This window comes from Platalea leucorodia (genome assembly GCF_965183815.1).
Source record: "Platalea leucorodia genome assembly, chromosome: 4".
Taxonomy (NCBI): domain Eukaryota; kingdom Metazoa; phylum Chordata; class Aves; order Pelecaniformes; family Threskiornithidae; genus Platalea; species Platalea leucorodia.
In genome coordinates this window covers 72389813-72407027 of record NC_138826.1, presented here as the reverse complement: position 1 = coordinate 72407027, position 17215 = coordinate 72389813, and the positions used below count along the sequence as shown (strand labels likewise).

The 17215-nt window shown below is 45.4% G+C and overlaps 1 protein-coding gene across 1 annotated transcript in view; it reads right to left on the bottom strand.

Moving 5' to 3' along the window:
• MEI1 (meiotic double-stranded break formation protein 1) overlaps window positions 1-17215 on the bottom strand; it is a gene marked incomplete at its 5' end in the record, with an annotated part of 46620 nt that overhangs the window by 22400 nt on the left and 7005 nt on the right. Inside the window, 14 exon segments of the mRNA XM_082309223.1 lie at window positions 2292-2564; window positions 3134-3281; window positions 3392-3566; window positions 4360-4457; window positions 5707-5767; window positions 6415-6526; window positions 7932-8073; window positions 9129-9247; window positions 10773-10887; window positions 11433-11567; window positions 14097-14196; window positions 14724-14840; window positions 15664-15778; window positions 16275-16405. Of these exon segments, the coding sequence (XP_082165349.1) occupies window positions 2292-2564; window positions 3134-3281; window positions 3392-3566; window positions 4360-4457; window positions 5707-5767; window positions 6415-6526; window positions 7932-8073; window positions 9129-9247; window positions 10773-10887; window positions 11433-11567; window positions 14097-14196; window positions 14724-14840; window positions 15664-15778; window positions 16275-16405 (1841 nt within the window).

Sequence of the window (17215 nt, the reverse complement as noted above, 5' to 3'; positions counted from 1 at the left end):
CTTTCGCCTCCTCCCCCAGTAGTCCTGGCTACTGCATTGCAAATGGTACAGCTGAAAGAGGTAAACAGAAAACTAGTCTCAGTAACCAAGCCTACAGCCTGCTAGAACAGCCCACTGCCTTTTCCAGCTGCCTTCCCCTATCACACAGTAGTCACGCATCCAGACTGGGACAATGGAGAGGAAATGGCTGGGGGACCCCATACCCAGGGAAAGCAGTTAAGGTAAGAACAAGGTGCCTGTGCCAGAAAAACCTCTCGAGTTCTGAGCCTGATTCCTGCCCATATCTGAGACCTTCAGGAATAAGGGGCAGAGAGCTGTCTGCACAATCGGCTCTGCTGACATAGATCTGCTCCATATGTCATTCAGGAATGTAATCTAACGTCAGTCAGCCTATCTCTATTCTCTGAGAGAGCAGCTCAGATCTGGAGCATAGAGAAGACAAGTGGGACAGTGTGTGATCACGACCACATTCACCCCCAGAGGAACACACACAGCACAAAATGGCACTAACCAAGGGCCACAGCCTTCCTGGTCCTGGTAAATGCATCACCATGTTAACATCTTCCTTCCTACTCAGGAGCTCAAGGTCTCAGATGAAGGCACTAACCATCTGTTCTGTCTAATCCAGACAATTATTAAAAGCAGATAAGCAAATAAATCATCCTTGGAAAGACATTCATTTTTGTTCCACTGTACCATGCAGAGGCCCTTTCATTTTACTTGAGCATTCTCAGGCTGAGGTTATTCACCTCATAAGTTTTGTTTACATCTGACAGTATATTTATCCCAGGATATTGCACTGTTTTATTAGCCCATCTAAATTCAGATTGATTAAGCTCTTCCCCAACTGAAAGGTGAATTGTCAAAGCCTGTGATTTATTACAACTTGCTTTAAAGACCAGGACAGAGCTAAATTAATTTATTTCTGCAAGAGCACATGGCGAGATAGAAAAGGGAAAGCAGGAATGCTGTACCATTCAGGGAAGGAGCCACTGTTTCTCTTTTGCTTATTGACAGACCTGTGATGTATACATCTGCTTTAGTTTATGGAGTGATAGGTTCCAGAACTCCTGCCAAAGGTAACAGCGTAGGCACGTCTCATGGGACACTTCTCCTTAATTTGTAGAGATATGTCAACTCATTGATCACTTTTACTAATGCTCTGCAATGGTATCAAATGCCTGGATGTTGCTACCTACTCTGCAGTATCACCCTAACTGTGAAAGAACTGCTCTATGTGAGAGCTCTCCAGTCAGTCATTTCAGTAACCTGGGATATTAAAATTTATTTCATAGCCTCTTAGATCAGAACAAATACATGCCAGTCTGTAATGCCCAATGGGTGCCCACCCAGAATCAAACCTTGCTTCTTCACTGTCTGCTGACATGGGTTTCTGTTCTCAGTGAAACATAGTTGTAATTTCTCCAACAGGCTGGAGAAGAAACATCACAGCTCTTAGCTTTTGCCTTTACAGGCAAATCTCATGTTCTTGTGTGAAAATGTTAGCAAGTATTCGCTATGTGACTGGCTGAACAGTCATGGGACAAGCGGCCACTGATGGCAGCCATCAGGACCTGGATTCTGTCATGATCACATAGGTTAACAGAGCTCATTACGCCAGCTAAAGGCAAACACACTAGTCCTGCTACTTCAAGGCCCCTTTCTCCCCTGCACTGATTAATTTTCCCTGTCCCAAGATTTTTATTTTATCTTTTAAGAGCAATAAAATGTGCTATTTGCAGTCCTGAAAACTCAAGAGTACTGCAAAAATCTCTGACAAGACTCTCCAGTTAAAAACAAACAAAACTAAAACCCCAAGCAAACAGAAAGCCATGCCCTCAAGACCTGTTCTCTGCACGCTGCTTTTTCAAAGTTCTTTGTTCCTCATACCCTTCTCATCTATCAGCAGTAAACCACTGCTCCCAAATTAGCAAAACAGCTTCTTGAAAGGCTGCCACAGAAGAATCTGGAGTACCCAGTTGTATATCTGGATAGAGAAAGGAATGGGGTTTTTCATGGCATACATCAGCAGCACCCTTCAGATCCCTTCCTAGCCAACTCTCAAAAGATCCCTTTCTATCACAGTGGATGGATGACAGAGAAAGAGCTAACACACATACGCAGTCCCATCTTCCGTATCAGGCTTCCCCGGGAGGTGGAAGTCTGTGTATGCACACGTGGGCCCTTCTAGCAGAATCCTTGGCCTCAAAACAGCACTAAGAGCTTTAAGAACCAAAAAGCCCCCTAAATCAGGGCCAGGATAGCAGCCTGTCCTTGTGAAAGTGACATACCAGTAAAATAAGCAAAATGCTGGAATTGCTCTTCAGAATGGGAAGTAACGGGTTAGCACTGTTCAGATGATCAGATGCACCAAAACCAGCTTCTTCAGTCTCAGTTTGCTTGCAGTCTCCCCAGGAAAACCAGAGTTGGAGGACTTGGTGTCCAAATCTCCCCATAAGCTCAGGGTAGCACAGGAAGAATTTCAGCAGGAGAGGACAATGGACGTAGACCAAGCTCAGATCTGGAAGATTATCCAGGATCCTCCTTATGGTACACAACGACCTCTGGTAAGCGAGTGGGAGGGAAAGGGGGAGGAGGGGAGAGAACAAAATAATCACTAGATGCTGAATATCGAAAAGCTGAAGCGATGAGAGTTCAATGTGAGAAACAGTCACACTGCCTTTTAAGCAGACAATCAAATATATCAGTTAAACATCATTTTGTGAAGCCCATTTGCATCACAAAGGCTAAGAAACTCGTAGGCTTTAAACAGTGCTCAAACCTGTGCAGCAGCAAAGAGCCATATGGGAACACTAGAAAGCCTGCTGCAGAGGCTGTAGATGTGTTCAGGAGACTGAAGCTATGAAATTTATTATATTCCGTATGTGAATTCACAGCCTATCCAACGCATTTACACTTCCCACACATACACAAGTTTATTCAGTCAAATCTAAATTCCCTAGTGGCTTTTCACAGTTAACTTTCCAGAGTGTAGATGCACTGCACACTCTTCACTCATTCACTGCTCACCACCTATGTCAAAATACTTTCTGTAAGAGGGTTGATTGGAGTGGGGAGAAACCTTAGTTTCAACAAAAAGGGTCCAAGAGGTAGGAATGAAATCTTCTTTTACCAAGTCCAGGGCTTTGCCTTTGTCCTGACAGACAGCAAGGAGGTAAAGTGCCGCTCTGAGTATGTATGGAGGGGGACAGTCTCCATGGTCCTGTGCTGACAGGAGGAAATTTCTTATGGCTAAAAATAATTCTGCTTCTGGAACAAACCTGCATTCAAGGAAATTGGAGTGGAAACAGTAACATTAGACATGCCTTACCCACCAATACATGGTACGTAATGGGCACAAAATCACTTGCCTTGTATACTGTTGGCTCACCTGTCCCCAAGGGTGTAGGCGAAGTATAACAGTAGTATGAAGCAGTGTTGGTGGCTGCAAAGAGACTGATCCAAAGAGAAAGGCTCAGGGGTTTCAGCCAGGAGGAGAAGGCTTTCAGCAACGGTGTAGTTTAATTGAGGCAGACCCTTCTGCAGGAGCTCACACATCTCTTGCTCTAGAAATAAAACTACTATGAACAGGCAGGCAGTGATGAGGAATGTTTACGGCAAAGCAGAGTCGAACAGGGGGATGGAAGCATCTGCATGCCCTAACTCAAGCACATTAAATTAGGGAAGCTCCTGATGTAAGAAATATCAAAGCCAACCTACTACCCCACAGTCTGCATGCAGCAAGCGCACCTCTATGATTGGCATGAATAGAGGTGTGAGACCTGATTTAATGGAGCTGGCTTTGAGCATGAAAAGACATTTCTGTTTGAGGTTCCCAGCTCTTTGCTGATGCTGCCTGTATGGTGACCAACTACTGCCAGTGGGAAAAGTGGCTTTTGTGATGTGGAAACTTTCATCTCATTTATTTGGGACTTACCTATTATGGAAAGTTACACTATAGACAGGAAAGCTTTATAGAGTATGCCCGAGGGAAAAATGACCTTCATCTGCAGATTAAGGCTGCAGGGTGACTGTGTGGCAAGTAATATTGTTTCAATTAAGCCATACACAGCTGTGCTAGTGAATGTCACCATGTAAACAAAACCATAGGCAGATGAAACACAACCTTTCAGGTAGGGTTCAAAACTCTTCAAAAGGCATTCTCTGAGTGTTATCTCCTTGCTGGACCAGCTTAAAAAAAGTTTTTGGGGCAAAAAAAATCTCTAAACAGAGCTTATCTGTGTCTTCCCTTCCCTCCTCCTTTGTCTTTTTTTTTATCATTTTTACACCTATTGCCTAAATAGAGGGTGGCAGGGCCTCAAACTAAATGAAGCAATTTGTCTCTTTCCCCAAACTTGCCCTCCTGAGAAGAAGTTCTCTCCTTCTCTGTGGCAGAGTAAAGGCTCAGGCATAAGCTGCAGAGGAAGCTGGAACAGGCCTGATTCAAGGCAGGATTACTGTGAAGAAGAGCAGAAAGATACAGTGAAGAAGGCTAGAAACAGCCTCTTCATACTTCTCATATCACACGCTGTCTGCCAGAACCTCAGTTTACTGAATGATCACATACAAGCACCTGCCCCATCACAGCAAGACTCCAGGAGCCAACCTGGGCTTCCAGGAGAATGAGGAGTTCCCAAAGGACAGTCAGCTCACAGTTGTGTCGGGTGTGCGCAGTGACGACAGTGAACGTGTTCACATACCTTGGGACAATATGAATACAGTGGGGTACTCTCACAATCATCATACCTGGTACACACAGGGAGGCCTGTAAGGGCAGGACCCCTAACACTGCAGAGAATGGGAGTTGTTTGAGGGTGGCTCCTGATACCCAATTCCACAGGCAAACACCAGTCAGGAGATTTTGTAGCAATGGTGTTTCCAGGGATGAACAATGAAGAATGCCAAAACGTTGACTGAAAGGGTGAGAACAGCTCTATTTCCAGGTATTTTTATCTCTCCAATGATTTCCTTGCAGAACAGGACATAACCAAACATCTTTGCACTGTAACACACCATCCTTGGTGCCCCACACTACTGTATTCAGAGGCCTAGATCACTCCCCCCCCCCACCATTCACAGGCACAAACATCCCCACTCTAAGTTCCACAGCGGTAACCTGGCCTAGGGGTGCTGTGTATTTCGTTTACTCTTTTAATGAGATGCAGTCACAGGAAAGCGGAGGTAAAACATCTCTGCAGACCCACAGAGAGTCTCCCCAAGTGCTTCTCAACCTAGAAATCATAGCCTCTGCTACAGAAGACCCTTTGCAATGTCTGCTGTTGAAGTCTTCCTTCTCCCTCCCATTTCTTATACATTATCACACCATAAGGAACAAAGATAGTGGTAGTATGTGCCTAAGAAGCCAGAGCTCAGATGGAACTGATGCTACTGTTACTTCTTTTCAAAACACCCACTGATTTGACTACTCCAAAGTCAGGCTGCTTTATCTCTATCTGCGCAGCTCACGGCAGAGCACAGAATTCTCACAACGCTGTGTAAATCCACCCGCCCCCTACCCGACTGCTTCTCCCTTCTCCCCCATCCAGCTTTTCCATTGTCAGTTACCATTTACATTTTGCAATAACATGCAACCACTCTTGAGTCTTTCAGCCTCCCGTCTTGCCTAATCAGGTGCATTAGATAACGCATGATCTGCTTTCCCATCTGGAAATTTTTTACTCGCTCGCAATACACACATCACAATACCTTTGTACAGAGCAAAATCTGGCCTTCAGCTCCAGTGTCAGTCGGATGAAGGAGGAGGATGCTAGACAGAAAGCAAGACAAAAATGTCACAGGAGCAGAGAACGTGTACAATAAGGGAGAAGAGTAGGCAGGTCCCATAACCATCCCTACACATCTCCATGCAAACCTGGTGAACAGGGCAGGCCATCTCACTAAGAAAACATCTGTTAGGCTTTCTCTCCCAAAGCAAACTACTCCGCGTTTGGTTTGGAGGGGAGTATCTGAGATTCATTTGTTTTCTCAGGAGGAGAAGGGAAGATTTGCCAGCTTCACATGTTTAGAACAGAAGAATTCTCTACATCACCTCTCTGATGTGCAAAGAGTAAGGAATACACAGAGTAAACAGGATTTCTACATAGTAAAAATCCCACCAACAATTCCAGCATAATCCCTGTCTACAGGAACAGCCAATTCTGAATATTCCAGAGGAAAGGGTAAAGCTGACACAACTTACTTATCTAAAATAAAATCTGTCCCATCATCATTGCTAGACCAAATAACTTTTTCATCCTGCTGAACATGACTGTGCACTCTATTCTTACTCATATAAACATGTAATATAATCCTCCACATAAAGTTTCGTTAAGCTCATTGCCTCAGTAATATGCAGTAGCAGCAAGTTCCATCAGTTAAGAGCACAGAGAACATGATCCCACACTACCCCCATACCCAGCTTTTTGGAGAACTTATTCTTCATGTTTGGCACGACTGTAAAGAGGGTATTAAGTGTTGAGATGAAAACCTCCATCACTGACAGGCTGACAGCCCTTTCCAGGTAGTTCTGTGGAAAGAAGAAAAGATCAGGTGCATGATATGCAATAAACACTGAAAGCAACAGCTTTCTTCCAGCCTCCTGCTCGCCCAGAAAGTTATTTTTCTAAATCCAAACAAATGGAGTAACAGTTCTACCAAAATGCCTGGCAGCAAGTACATAGGCTCACAGAGCACTTTGAAAGCAACTAACACTTCCCTCTGCCAACGTTATGAGCTGTGCTGCTAGCTCTGCAAGACATTACATCAAACAAGAAACTTCTTCCTGATTCCAGCTGGCAACCAGTTGGGCCTTAATGCACAGCGACGCACATTACTGCCCATATTGCCCTGGAAGTAACTGCTCTTACAGGTCAGATGGCTAATCCTCCAGCGTGGCATACAACATAGGACATATGCTTAAGTGCAGCTGACTTCAGTAACGCTTAACACCCATGCTTCAGCATTTTATTGAGTAGTGACAAACACAGGCTTTTAGGCTCTCTACAGAGTCCAGCCCTAAACTGTTTAGAACAGAGCAACTCAACTCACTCTTGCAGAAGGCCACTGGAAATTTTCTCACAGTCCATTAATTTTTACCCAAGTTGAATGAGCAAGAAACAGCACGCTGACTCCAGCTTTGCCAAATTGGACGTGCACTGCACCCTCCCTTCAGGGAGGAGAACAGCAATGCCACTGCAGCTGCCTACCAAGAGATTCGTTAAAAAACTACAAAACAAAACATCTCCAAGCTCCCAACAACTGCAAGAATCCATACACCTGAACCTGTGGCAAAGCACAAGCAAAATTTACTCAACATTTAGAACCACAACCAGAGTCCCGTTGTTTTGGCAATTCTGTTCAAAGTGTCTCAGTGACAGGTCTGTACGGGGCACGAAAGCACACGTGACTCTCCACAGCTGCTTTTTAAACTGTGTCCCTGGCCTTACTGAGGCACAATGCTTAGTCCCTTGCTGCGTTGACTGGGCAGCCTCCTCAATACCTTCTGGAAAGAAGTGTGAAAACGAAATTGCAGATGCAAAACACTGCTGCTTTCTGGGACACAAGGAAGTTTTGAAACAGTGGCAGAAGGGGAAACAACAGTTCAGGCACTCTTCATTTTCTGCAACACCCAGGGCTGCCATGGATTAGATAACATGGCAGGTAGGCTATGGGGATCGCACAGTGTGAAGAAAGACACTGCCATCTACATGGAAGTTTTATGAATTTCTCCACCCTCTGAGACTGTACACTCCCATTTTGCATGAACTGTATAATGCCACATTTGGCTCTGGAGAGGTGGCAAATGCCACAGCTGTTCTTGGTTTACTCTACATGCTCTCTTCCCCCAAAAAAACTTGTGCAACCCACTCTTGGTGCTTGAAAGCACATTTTCAGGTACCCAAGGAGTAGACCAAGTTCAAAAGAAACCCTACCATGACCATGGGGATGCAGAGACTGTCGCAAATCCTCAACAGGAACTCAGAGAAGTTGCTCAGCGTGTCCTTGCTCTCAGAGTTGGGGGCAGTGAAAGCGTTCTCCTGGGCCATGGGGTCACTCTGGAATTCCACTGCTAACCTACAAACACACAGCAGGTACCAGAGGAGAGAGGAATCCTCCTCACTCTGTAAAGGAAGTCGGGGAAATACTACACCTCCATCACAACTTTCACCATTAAGGACGCTGCAAACACTTGATGGGTTCGAAACACAGGAATCTGGCAATCACACAGAGTTACCTCTTGAGTGAAGCTATTAAAAGTCAGCAATGTTGCACAACAGTACAATTTGGGAAAGGAAGACTTAGCTTCTCTGAAGAAAGTATCTGCTGTGGGAAGCCCTAGCATGGCAAGACTAAAGGTTCCCAGCGAGGCCAGAGTGCCTGGAGCACAGTACAGCAAACGTCATGAAAATCAGCCAGGGGACCATTCAGCTGATCTAAAAACCATGACAGAACCCCAGTGCCCTGTAACACCACCTCAAGACACTGGGTCAGTGCAGACAGGGACACTGCTTCTGACTGAATTATCTCAGCCAAACCAAATGCAAGTGATGCAAGGCAAAATAACTAAGTTGGCCAGAGTTCCCTAACAACAGATACGGTTTCATACACCACCGTCTGCTGTGCAGCTAAGGGTGAGAGATAGCTCTCATCCAGAAAAACAGGAAAAGTTGGTGCCTATAAATCCACTTGCAATAACAGGTCACAGACATGAGCAAATCCAAGGCCAGCATCTGGAGCAGATACACATTTGTTAAATGGTTAATCCCCTCCAGCAGAGAGACCACCTACCCTAGGGCACAGGGATACAGTTTCACACATACTTTCCAACCATTCTTACAACTTCACCAGTTTTGGCTCATTTTCAAGCAGCTCCTCAAAGGCCAAAGACATGAAATAAACTGATAGGTCCCAGGCAAATTTCTTAGGAGACGCATACAGGTGTCACAAAATTTTCACTATTACTACATATCCCTCCTTCTGTTGTTTCACTGGCAAGTGTCATGCATTGAACTCACCTGTGGTATTTCATTGGTGGGGTTGGGTAGAGGAACTCAGTTACAAGGACAGAAGGATGGATGGACATGGACACACACACCACCCACCCACCCACCTCCCTGACTTGTCCTCACCTGCAAGCATTTCTGAAACTTTCCAGGGTGTTGAGCAAGAACTGGCCCTGTCTCTGAGGAAGTCTGCTGAGATTTCTGTTTGCTGGGTGACTCTGAGACACTGAGAATAGGAGATCACCCTGTTAAAGGAGAGAAGTCTTCAAAATCTTATGTTCACTGTCAGAAAAAATAGCTTTCTTCTCCAATATCAGCAGCAGGAGGAACAACAGATTTCCCTTCACTGGCTTCTTTCACATAACTGTTTTTTTACTATCGTGCTTTCCCCAGAGAAGGCCGAGTTAGAGAGCTTCTGTGCTCTTCCTAAGGAGGACAGACTTACAGAGCTACTCATTCTGCACTGCCATGTCTTTACAGTCTGTACGGCCATGGTTTGGTCTCATCTGAGTTTTAAACAGCTCAGCTAATGGAGCTTCAAACCCTTCTGGGAAAACCTGGTATTTTTAAAAATTTTATTTCTTCCAATTACTCTTCAGACAACGCTGAACAGTTCCTCTCCTTGCTCAGCACTGAAATCTTAGAAATTCTCTACTTTGGCTCAGATTTGTAAGCAACTGTCCATGTACTAGCTCTTGTTCCCACACAGCATCCTACTGAGTTCAGCCAGAAGCCAACTGCAGCATCAGAGCTAATAATTTGCCCAAACTGGGAACCACTTAGAATTCAAAATCTGCCTTTAAGCCTTAACCTGTTGTAGTGGTCTTCCCCAAATATTACCAGAGGAGGGCACGGTGACACATTGGTGCCTGGCAGTTCAGAACTCCTTCTCCTTCCCCATTTGATGCTGAGATACCTTAGTACAAGTACAATCATTTCCTCTTTTCTCCCATTAAAGACAGCCTGGATGTCTGCCTAATTTCCCTCCTGTGAAGCTCCTTCTTCTGAATGGGACACCATGCTCTGTGCGTGTGCAAACAGACTGACCAACATCTGTCTATGGGGCAGAAAGCAGTTCTGCCTTCTCCAGGTAGACATCTGGTAGCATATAACTTGGGCCTAAAGATAGTTGAGCAGGCATTTGGAGCTCTGGTATTCCAGCAAGATGCTCTTGCCTCTACAGACATGCGATCTAAACCTACATGGCTCTAAGTCTAGAGCAAGAAGACTCAGCGTTTGCCTTTTCACCTGTAATGGGGGCTCTCCTCAGAAGTGCATAGGTCTCAGCAGCACATCACATTAACTACATATTCCAGGAACAGGAAAGGATTTGCAGTTCAAAGAGTGGCTAACAGCTCCCTTGCTGAGGCATCACAGTGCATATATGATGACCCTCTTGGTCTGAACGCACAGCAAGAGTTGTTCATTGCCAAAAAAATAGATTGACTGATGCAGCCTACAAGGTGGGGGCCTGAAGAAGGGGAAGTTCAAATGACCTTGGAGTACTGGACACATAAAGAGAGCAGCACACTCAAGTAATGCCCCACAAATCTTCATTAATTTAGAAAGACAACATTCACCAGCATCCATCTTCAGCTACTTCAAAGACTGGTACCATCTCGAGGCACGAGGATCAAAAGAAACACCAGAGAATCCAAGAGCCATAGAATAAGGGGACGGAACATATATACACCATCCACATAGTGTGCTAGGAGGATCATCCCTGTCCTGCTTGGCCCTACCAACAAGCAACAACAACCTTTGACTTACTGCATGCCTCCTGCTACTCTGTGGTGGGGAAAGGTCAGCACATCGCTTCAGTACTGCCTCCAGCAGCTTCTGCAGCTCTTCATATGGGACTGGAGGGGAGCTCAGATGGTCCTTCCTGAACAAGCGGAGAGAAAGACAGCATGCACATTCCCTGCTGGGGACATTCCACCCGGGAAGGCAACACCAGCAGAAATAACTGCTCCTCTGACAGCAATATGCCGTTGCCACTTCTGTCTAGCACAGCATACTAAGGTCACAATATCCGAACAGCACCTTCATCCAGATGTGAGCCCAACCACACCCTCACTGCATCCACTGTCTGCTCCCACTACAGTCAGGAAGCATGTGACTGTACAGAGTCTTACGCTTGCTCTTATCTATCCAGATGGGGCACAGAGTGACAAAGCCACAGCAGCCGCAGCACAAGCCTGCGTGGGACGCTAGGTCCTTGCTGCAGCGACTTGCTGCCTACTGCAGCTTCATTGCCCTGGCAGCCTTTTGAGGCGGGTGGGAAGCTAGCTCTGCTGTACCCACGCCTGTCTCAGCCAGAAGTCCCACTGTAGAGCACGCTCACCCACACAGCCACAGGGGAGCCGCAGAGACCAACGTGGTATCAACAGATCTATCTGAAGAAAAGCCTGCAAATGCTTTCCTGCCTACCTCAGCAAAGCTGCCACAGCTCTCACAGCCTCCACTACCACCTCCAGCACTGGGCAGTTCACTGTCTCCATCAAAACATCAATGGCTTCTATACATACACCTCGGTTTGTGAATAATTTGATTTCCACCGGTTGCCTGCAAAGAGGAAACAAAGTAAACAAGGAGAGTATTGTCAGAGTTAAGTAACTGTAGTGCCTTCTCCTCATTTCACCAAATGGACAGCTGAGCTATGTGGTTCCAACCATGCTTTTCAGTATTCAGAGCCAGCTGCTCTCAAGGATGTAGCCTCAAACTTCAGCAGGTGGGAGGTTTGCTACAAGGAGTGAACTTCAGCAGGTCTCGAGCCCTAGTATGATGAAAAAAACCCACAGCCTGGATAACTGTATGACTGCACCAGCAAACACCGACATGAAGAGCACAAGGAAAACAGGCTTTGCAAAACACAGTGATCTCTCTGCCTAGGACTCTATGCTGAGGCCATCTGCTCTGGTATTTGCGGGTTCATCTGGCAATTCATATTTCTGAGTAAACAAGCAAACACAACCATCCTAGAACAAGGACAATGCCATGAGAATAGCTTCTCTGACAGTCCTATAGCACTTCTAATGCCAGATGCTGCCAGAAGGACAAGGACTTTCATGAACTTGAAAAGTAATCAGGAAAATAAACACAATCCAACTCTTTTGACAATTCTTCTTGATAGTGAGCATTTTGGTTGTCTGATCACCTTGTAGCCCAACACCTTTGAGCATTCAGCATGAGAGCAAGGAGGGATGACAAGCCATTAATTCCATTATTGGACAGAGCTGTGTAAATGGCAGACTGTGCTCATTTGGCTCCTGGCAAGCCAGGTACAGTCGAGAAGGCAGGGGGAAGACAGGCAGCTACATGCAGACAAGAGGCACTAACAGCCTGGCAGAGGGCCTCTCCGAAGTGAAGCAAGAAAAGCAGCACAGCATGACAGGAGCCAGACTTGGGAGCCAAAAGTATTCCGTGTTATTCCATTTTCACAGATATGCCTGACTAAAGCAAGCCAGGAGCACATGCTCCCATGCACAAATGGGAGAAGAAAGTGAACTTCAGTAGAAATTACACTACTAGCCCAGCTACAGGGCAAAAAGTGAACAGAGGCAGAACCACTCTTTTTAGTCACTCAGTGGGATGAAATCCAGCTTGGCAGTCACCTCACATTCTGCTGTGAGAAAAAGCTGTGAGGTGGGCAAGGCAAGGAAAAGGCCTTGTGGAACTCAGGCACCAGGAGCAGCCTCTAGCCCAAGCCATAAGTGATGTGCTAAACTTCCAAATTGTTTCTATTTAGACTGTAATTCTATTAATCCCCTGTATTTCCTTTCTTCAATTGCTGACCTTCTGAAGTAAAACACATCAGGAAAAAAAAAGTCTTCTCTGACTCATGCAGGGAGGAAGGGATGGAGGAGTATTGCTGACTCATTCAAGAGGCACAAACCCACTTGCAATATGGTGCACTATGATGTCTTCGGGGCCTGGGAGAAAAGTGTGAAGGACAGCACTCTTGGGGCTTCCTGCAGCCTCTCGTCTTTGGGCCCCAAACTGTACCTGCCACTCTGGTTGTGCTGGGAGAGACAAGGGGCACTCCAGGGAGAGCTACCCACCATTCCTGACATACTGCCAAGGGGAGCAGTATGTCCTGCTTGGGCAACACCAGAGTGGGGGGCTCGCTTACACAAGAGAATGCAGCTGCAAGGAAAAACCAAGAGGAGAGGTTCCAGGATGAGATCCCTTTCCCCACTATGAGATAGTTTTAAATAAAACATCATTTCTAAGGCAAAGCTCAGAGAAACAGAATGGGTGTGCTAGAAAATGAGAGTAATTGCACAGAGCGTTCTCTGTTTTACAAGCATAAATGCTGTAATTAGTGTTTCCCACATCCTGGTTTCTCTTTTTGACAGATCCCACACTGGCATCATCACACTGTTCTAGCACTGCTGCTTGTTCTTCTCCTTTTTACCCTGCCACTTGCTACAAAATTGACTATGACATTTCCAAAATTCAGCTCAAGGGCTCTCTTGGGGGAACTAAGTGGCAAAAACAAGACTCTGTCACTAGCATGACAGGACAGGAACAAGATCATAGAGGCAAGAACAGGAAGCACAGAAGAAAAACAAGCCAGGGTATGCTATTCCTTAGCAGAAAACAAGAGGAAAAAAGTGACAGAAGACATTAATATTTCAGCCTAGAATTTGTTTTTGCTGTTTGAATTTAGCTCAGATGATGATACAAGACTAGAAGCCACGGAATTTGCATGCTCTGTTTTGTCACAGAGGTGCACTTAGCAGGAGCTGGCCTGCTCACATACGCCTGGACCTTCCTAGCTTTCCCTCCTGCTCTTATCTACAGGTGAAAGGAGATTTCACGTCCCAGATTGGCAAGGAAGCAGGAAGAGGCAAATATACTTGTGGATGCATGAGCAAAGAGGACAAGCTGGGAGGTTCGGAAACAACCATCAGGCCCTTCTTCACAAGAATAAGGGAGATGCCTTTGTTCAGCAACATCTTTCAAACACAAAGGCTCTGGGAGTGTAGATATTTAGTCTCAGACAAAAACCTTAAAAAGCAAAAGCACCACAGCCTCCATTTTGGGGCACCAAACTCTGCCTGTGCAAGCCTGAAGGGGGTACTCCCTTACCGTTTCAGTATTTCAGTGAAGAGCAGGAGCCCTTGTTTGTGCAACTCCACATTGTTCAGCTGCAGGACATCTTGGAGACTCCTCACCAGAGATTCTATGCCTGCATATGTTCAAGAGAAGTCACACAGAGGGCTTTCAACACCCCAAATTCCAGGATGGAAGCAAAATTAATTCTTAAAAGGGAGGAAGATTAGAACAATTATTCTTCTGAGCCACTGACAAAAACAACTGCCCAAAACTGCTGAGTGTTCACTCAGCTCCCTGATAATAGGACCCAACCGCCACTGCTAGAGGTAAGTCCAGAAGAACGGAAGGAATTTAGCTGCCTTCCTAAACCCACTCTTGGCATGTCCACAGAAACACCTAATAGTAACTTAGGTAGTGTCAGTCATGATAGCTGGTTATTATAACGAATGCATGCTCATTAGGAACTCATTAGGACAGTGACACTGTAAATTTAAGCTATGTTAGACATCACAAACATGTCTGATAGGTACTCATTTTCAGTCCTTTACCCATCCTGACTGGAAACTGTGATTGTGTGTGAAGCGTTGAAATTCAGCTAGAGGCACAACAAATGCCCACAGTATTACTGCAGTCACTCTGTCAGAGAGGTTGATGACTCACCATAGACTGTGTGACACTTCGAGAAGAAAAGGCGCTCTTCAGTTAGGAGGAGCAGGCAGCAGTACACTGACCAGATGAGAATTTCACTGTTGCACGAGAGACATTCAAACAGGAATTCTGCAAAAACGCACACACACACACACACACACACAAATAAGGTCACCCTGGTAAGAGGCAGTCTGCTCACAGCATGGCACCGTTGCTTTTAGAACAGAGCAGAGGAAGGAGGAGGAAACGAGGAAGCATAGCAACAGCCACAGGGAGAACAGTTGTATTATGAAATGGCAGGAATGGAGAACGGAGCGGATGCTTGAGGGTATGCTAGTCTTCAAAACAAGGTGACTGGAGCGCAGAGTCCCACAGGCAGGCATCTTCCCAGCACAAACTCAGCAGGCAAGAGCTGAATTGTGGCTCTAGCCTTTGGCACAAATGAAAAGCCACGAAGCAAGCTTTACCATAGATGCAGCGACCTTTTTTTTCCTCAGAACTTTACATCTCCCAAAGAATCTGTAAAATGAAAGCACTTCTATCTTTTGGGATTACAGAGAAATAATAAACCATCTCCCAGAGCCGCATTCTAAAGCTAAATCCTAGACCAAATTCTGTGCAAACTTACAATATGTAGCGGGATAAGATGGAACCCCAGTCTGTTTAGGCTTGTATCTAAGGTCCTGGAAGAAGGACCTTGACCTCAAGGATTTGTCCAAATTCTTGCTGTGGAAACACCATTCTGCCTGTTGACAGCTGCTTCTATACTTGCAGTTGAAAGCTTACTCTCCCCTTCTATTCCTAAAATCACATTAGCCATTTTTACTGGTATAAAATGATCACTGCACACATTATGCCATCGGTGGATTTCATGGAGCCAGACTAAAACAAACAGCCAGGGAGTGCTTTGATATTTGGAGATGAACAATAAGATGCCACTGCATTTCTTCACCTGGGACATCCGCATGGATAAAAGCAGGAGCATATCTGCTGGGAGAGTGAACCAGCACTGCAGCCACACAGTGAGAACTTGCTGCCTGTAACATCTCATCTCTGGTCAACAAAAGCTGTTGGGAAACGAAAGTCAAAATGAGAGAGGAAGTCAACTACGCACATATGAGTAAGAAACAGTTTCCTCTACATTTTAAAATTTAAAACATAAATGAAGATCTCTCTTTTGGCATGTAGTTCACGGATTAAACTTGGTAAGGCAAGATAAAACACTGGACCAAATACACTCAAAAAAATGCAAAATGAGAACCACAACAGAGAAGATTATGAATAAGAATAGCTCTGCCTCCATGCTTAGTCATGCTGGCACTACAAGTGCTGTATCAGACCTCAAGTGTGAGTGAGTAAAATCAGCTGATGACAGGAGTAAAATTTCCTTCTCCAGGATGCAGGAATGAACAATGAGGTCATCTGTGGGGGTGTCCCCATTTCCCACTGCAGCCTCTGTTGCTGGTGTTGGCAACAGCATACTCAAGCGCCTCAGACAAAGGTTCAACACAGGCCAGCAAAGTCTTTACTCTACTGACAATTCACTACTACTTCAGCGATCACCTTTTTGAGAACAAGTGGCAGTGGATTTTCCTCTTCTAAAAAGTCAGGGTTCTCAGACTCCTCCTCTGTCTTTGAATTATTCATAAGAATGGATACAAAATGGTCAGATTTCAGCAGCTCCTTTAGCAAACCTGCAAAAGGGGGAGCAAGAGTGAGCACCATACTGGGCGTAACAAGGATTGTATTAACACAGGAGTATTTAGAGCCTAAGGCTTGTTGCCAACTTCCTCTCCTTTCCTGCACTCCTAACAAAGGCCATCGCCTCCAGTTTAGGGAGCTGCTTCTCGCTGTGTCCCCAGATACTGCCGTGAGCCCCATGTCTTGCAACCCCTTGTTGCTGACGCTTTTTGCTGGGTCTGATCTGCTCCCTGTTCCTTCTCAGAGACGTGCATGTGAACTGGTACATGATCTCAGGAGCACTCTACTCGCATCGTCTTCTGTGCTCCAGTACCCATCCCTTAAACTGTTTCTTGGGAGAGCTCTTGACTTGCATTTTTCTCCAAGCTACAGTCAGTGACCCAACAATAACTAGACATTTTCCCTGGAATGCTTTCTAGAGAACTGGCATTTATCTTCCCCTTCTACTTTCACAGGCTCTTACTGAAACAGCTGTGTTTAGCTAAAGGATATCCACACACAGAAAAAAGCCCTCAGAATAAAAGTATAGAGCACTGCTACAGGTATTGATGCAAATCATCAGTACATGTCAGTACAAATTCACAAGGGGTACTGTCTGAGCTACAGAATTCTACTTTCAAAGGAATTACCACCTATTTCTAGCAGCTGAGTAGATGATCTGAGGCATAAACCAGTTCCTGCTTACCTCCTACAAGAAAAAGGAATTCCCTGGATGATTTACAAACAAGCAATGTCAGAACAGCTGAAATTGTGCTCCCCAGCAACAGCTGATACGTGCAGTTGGAAGCACAAATGCAAGAAAG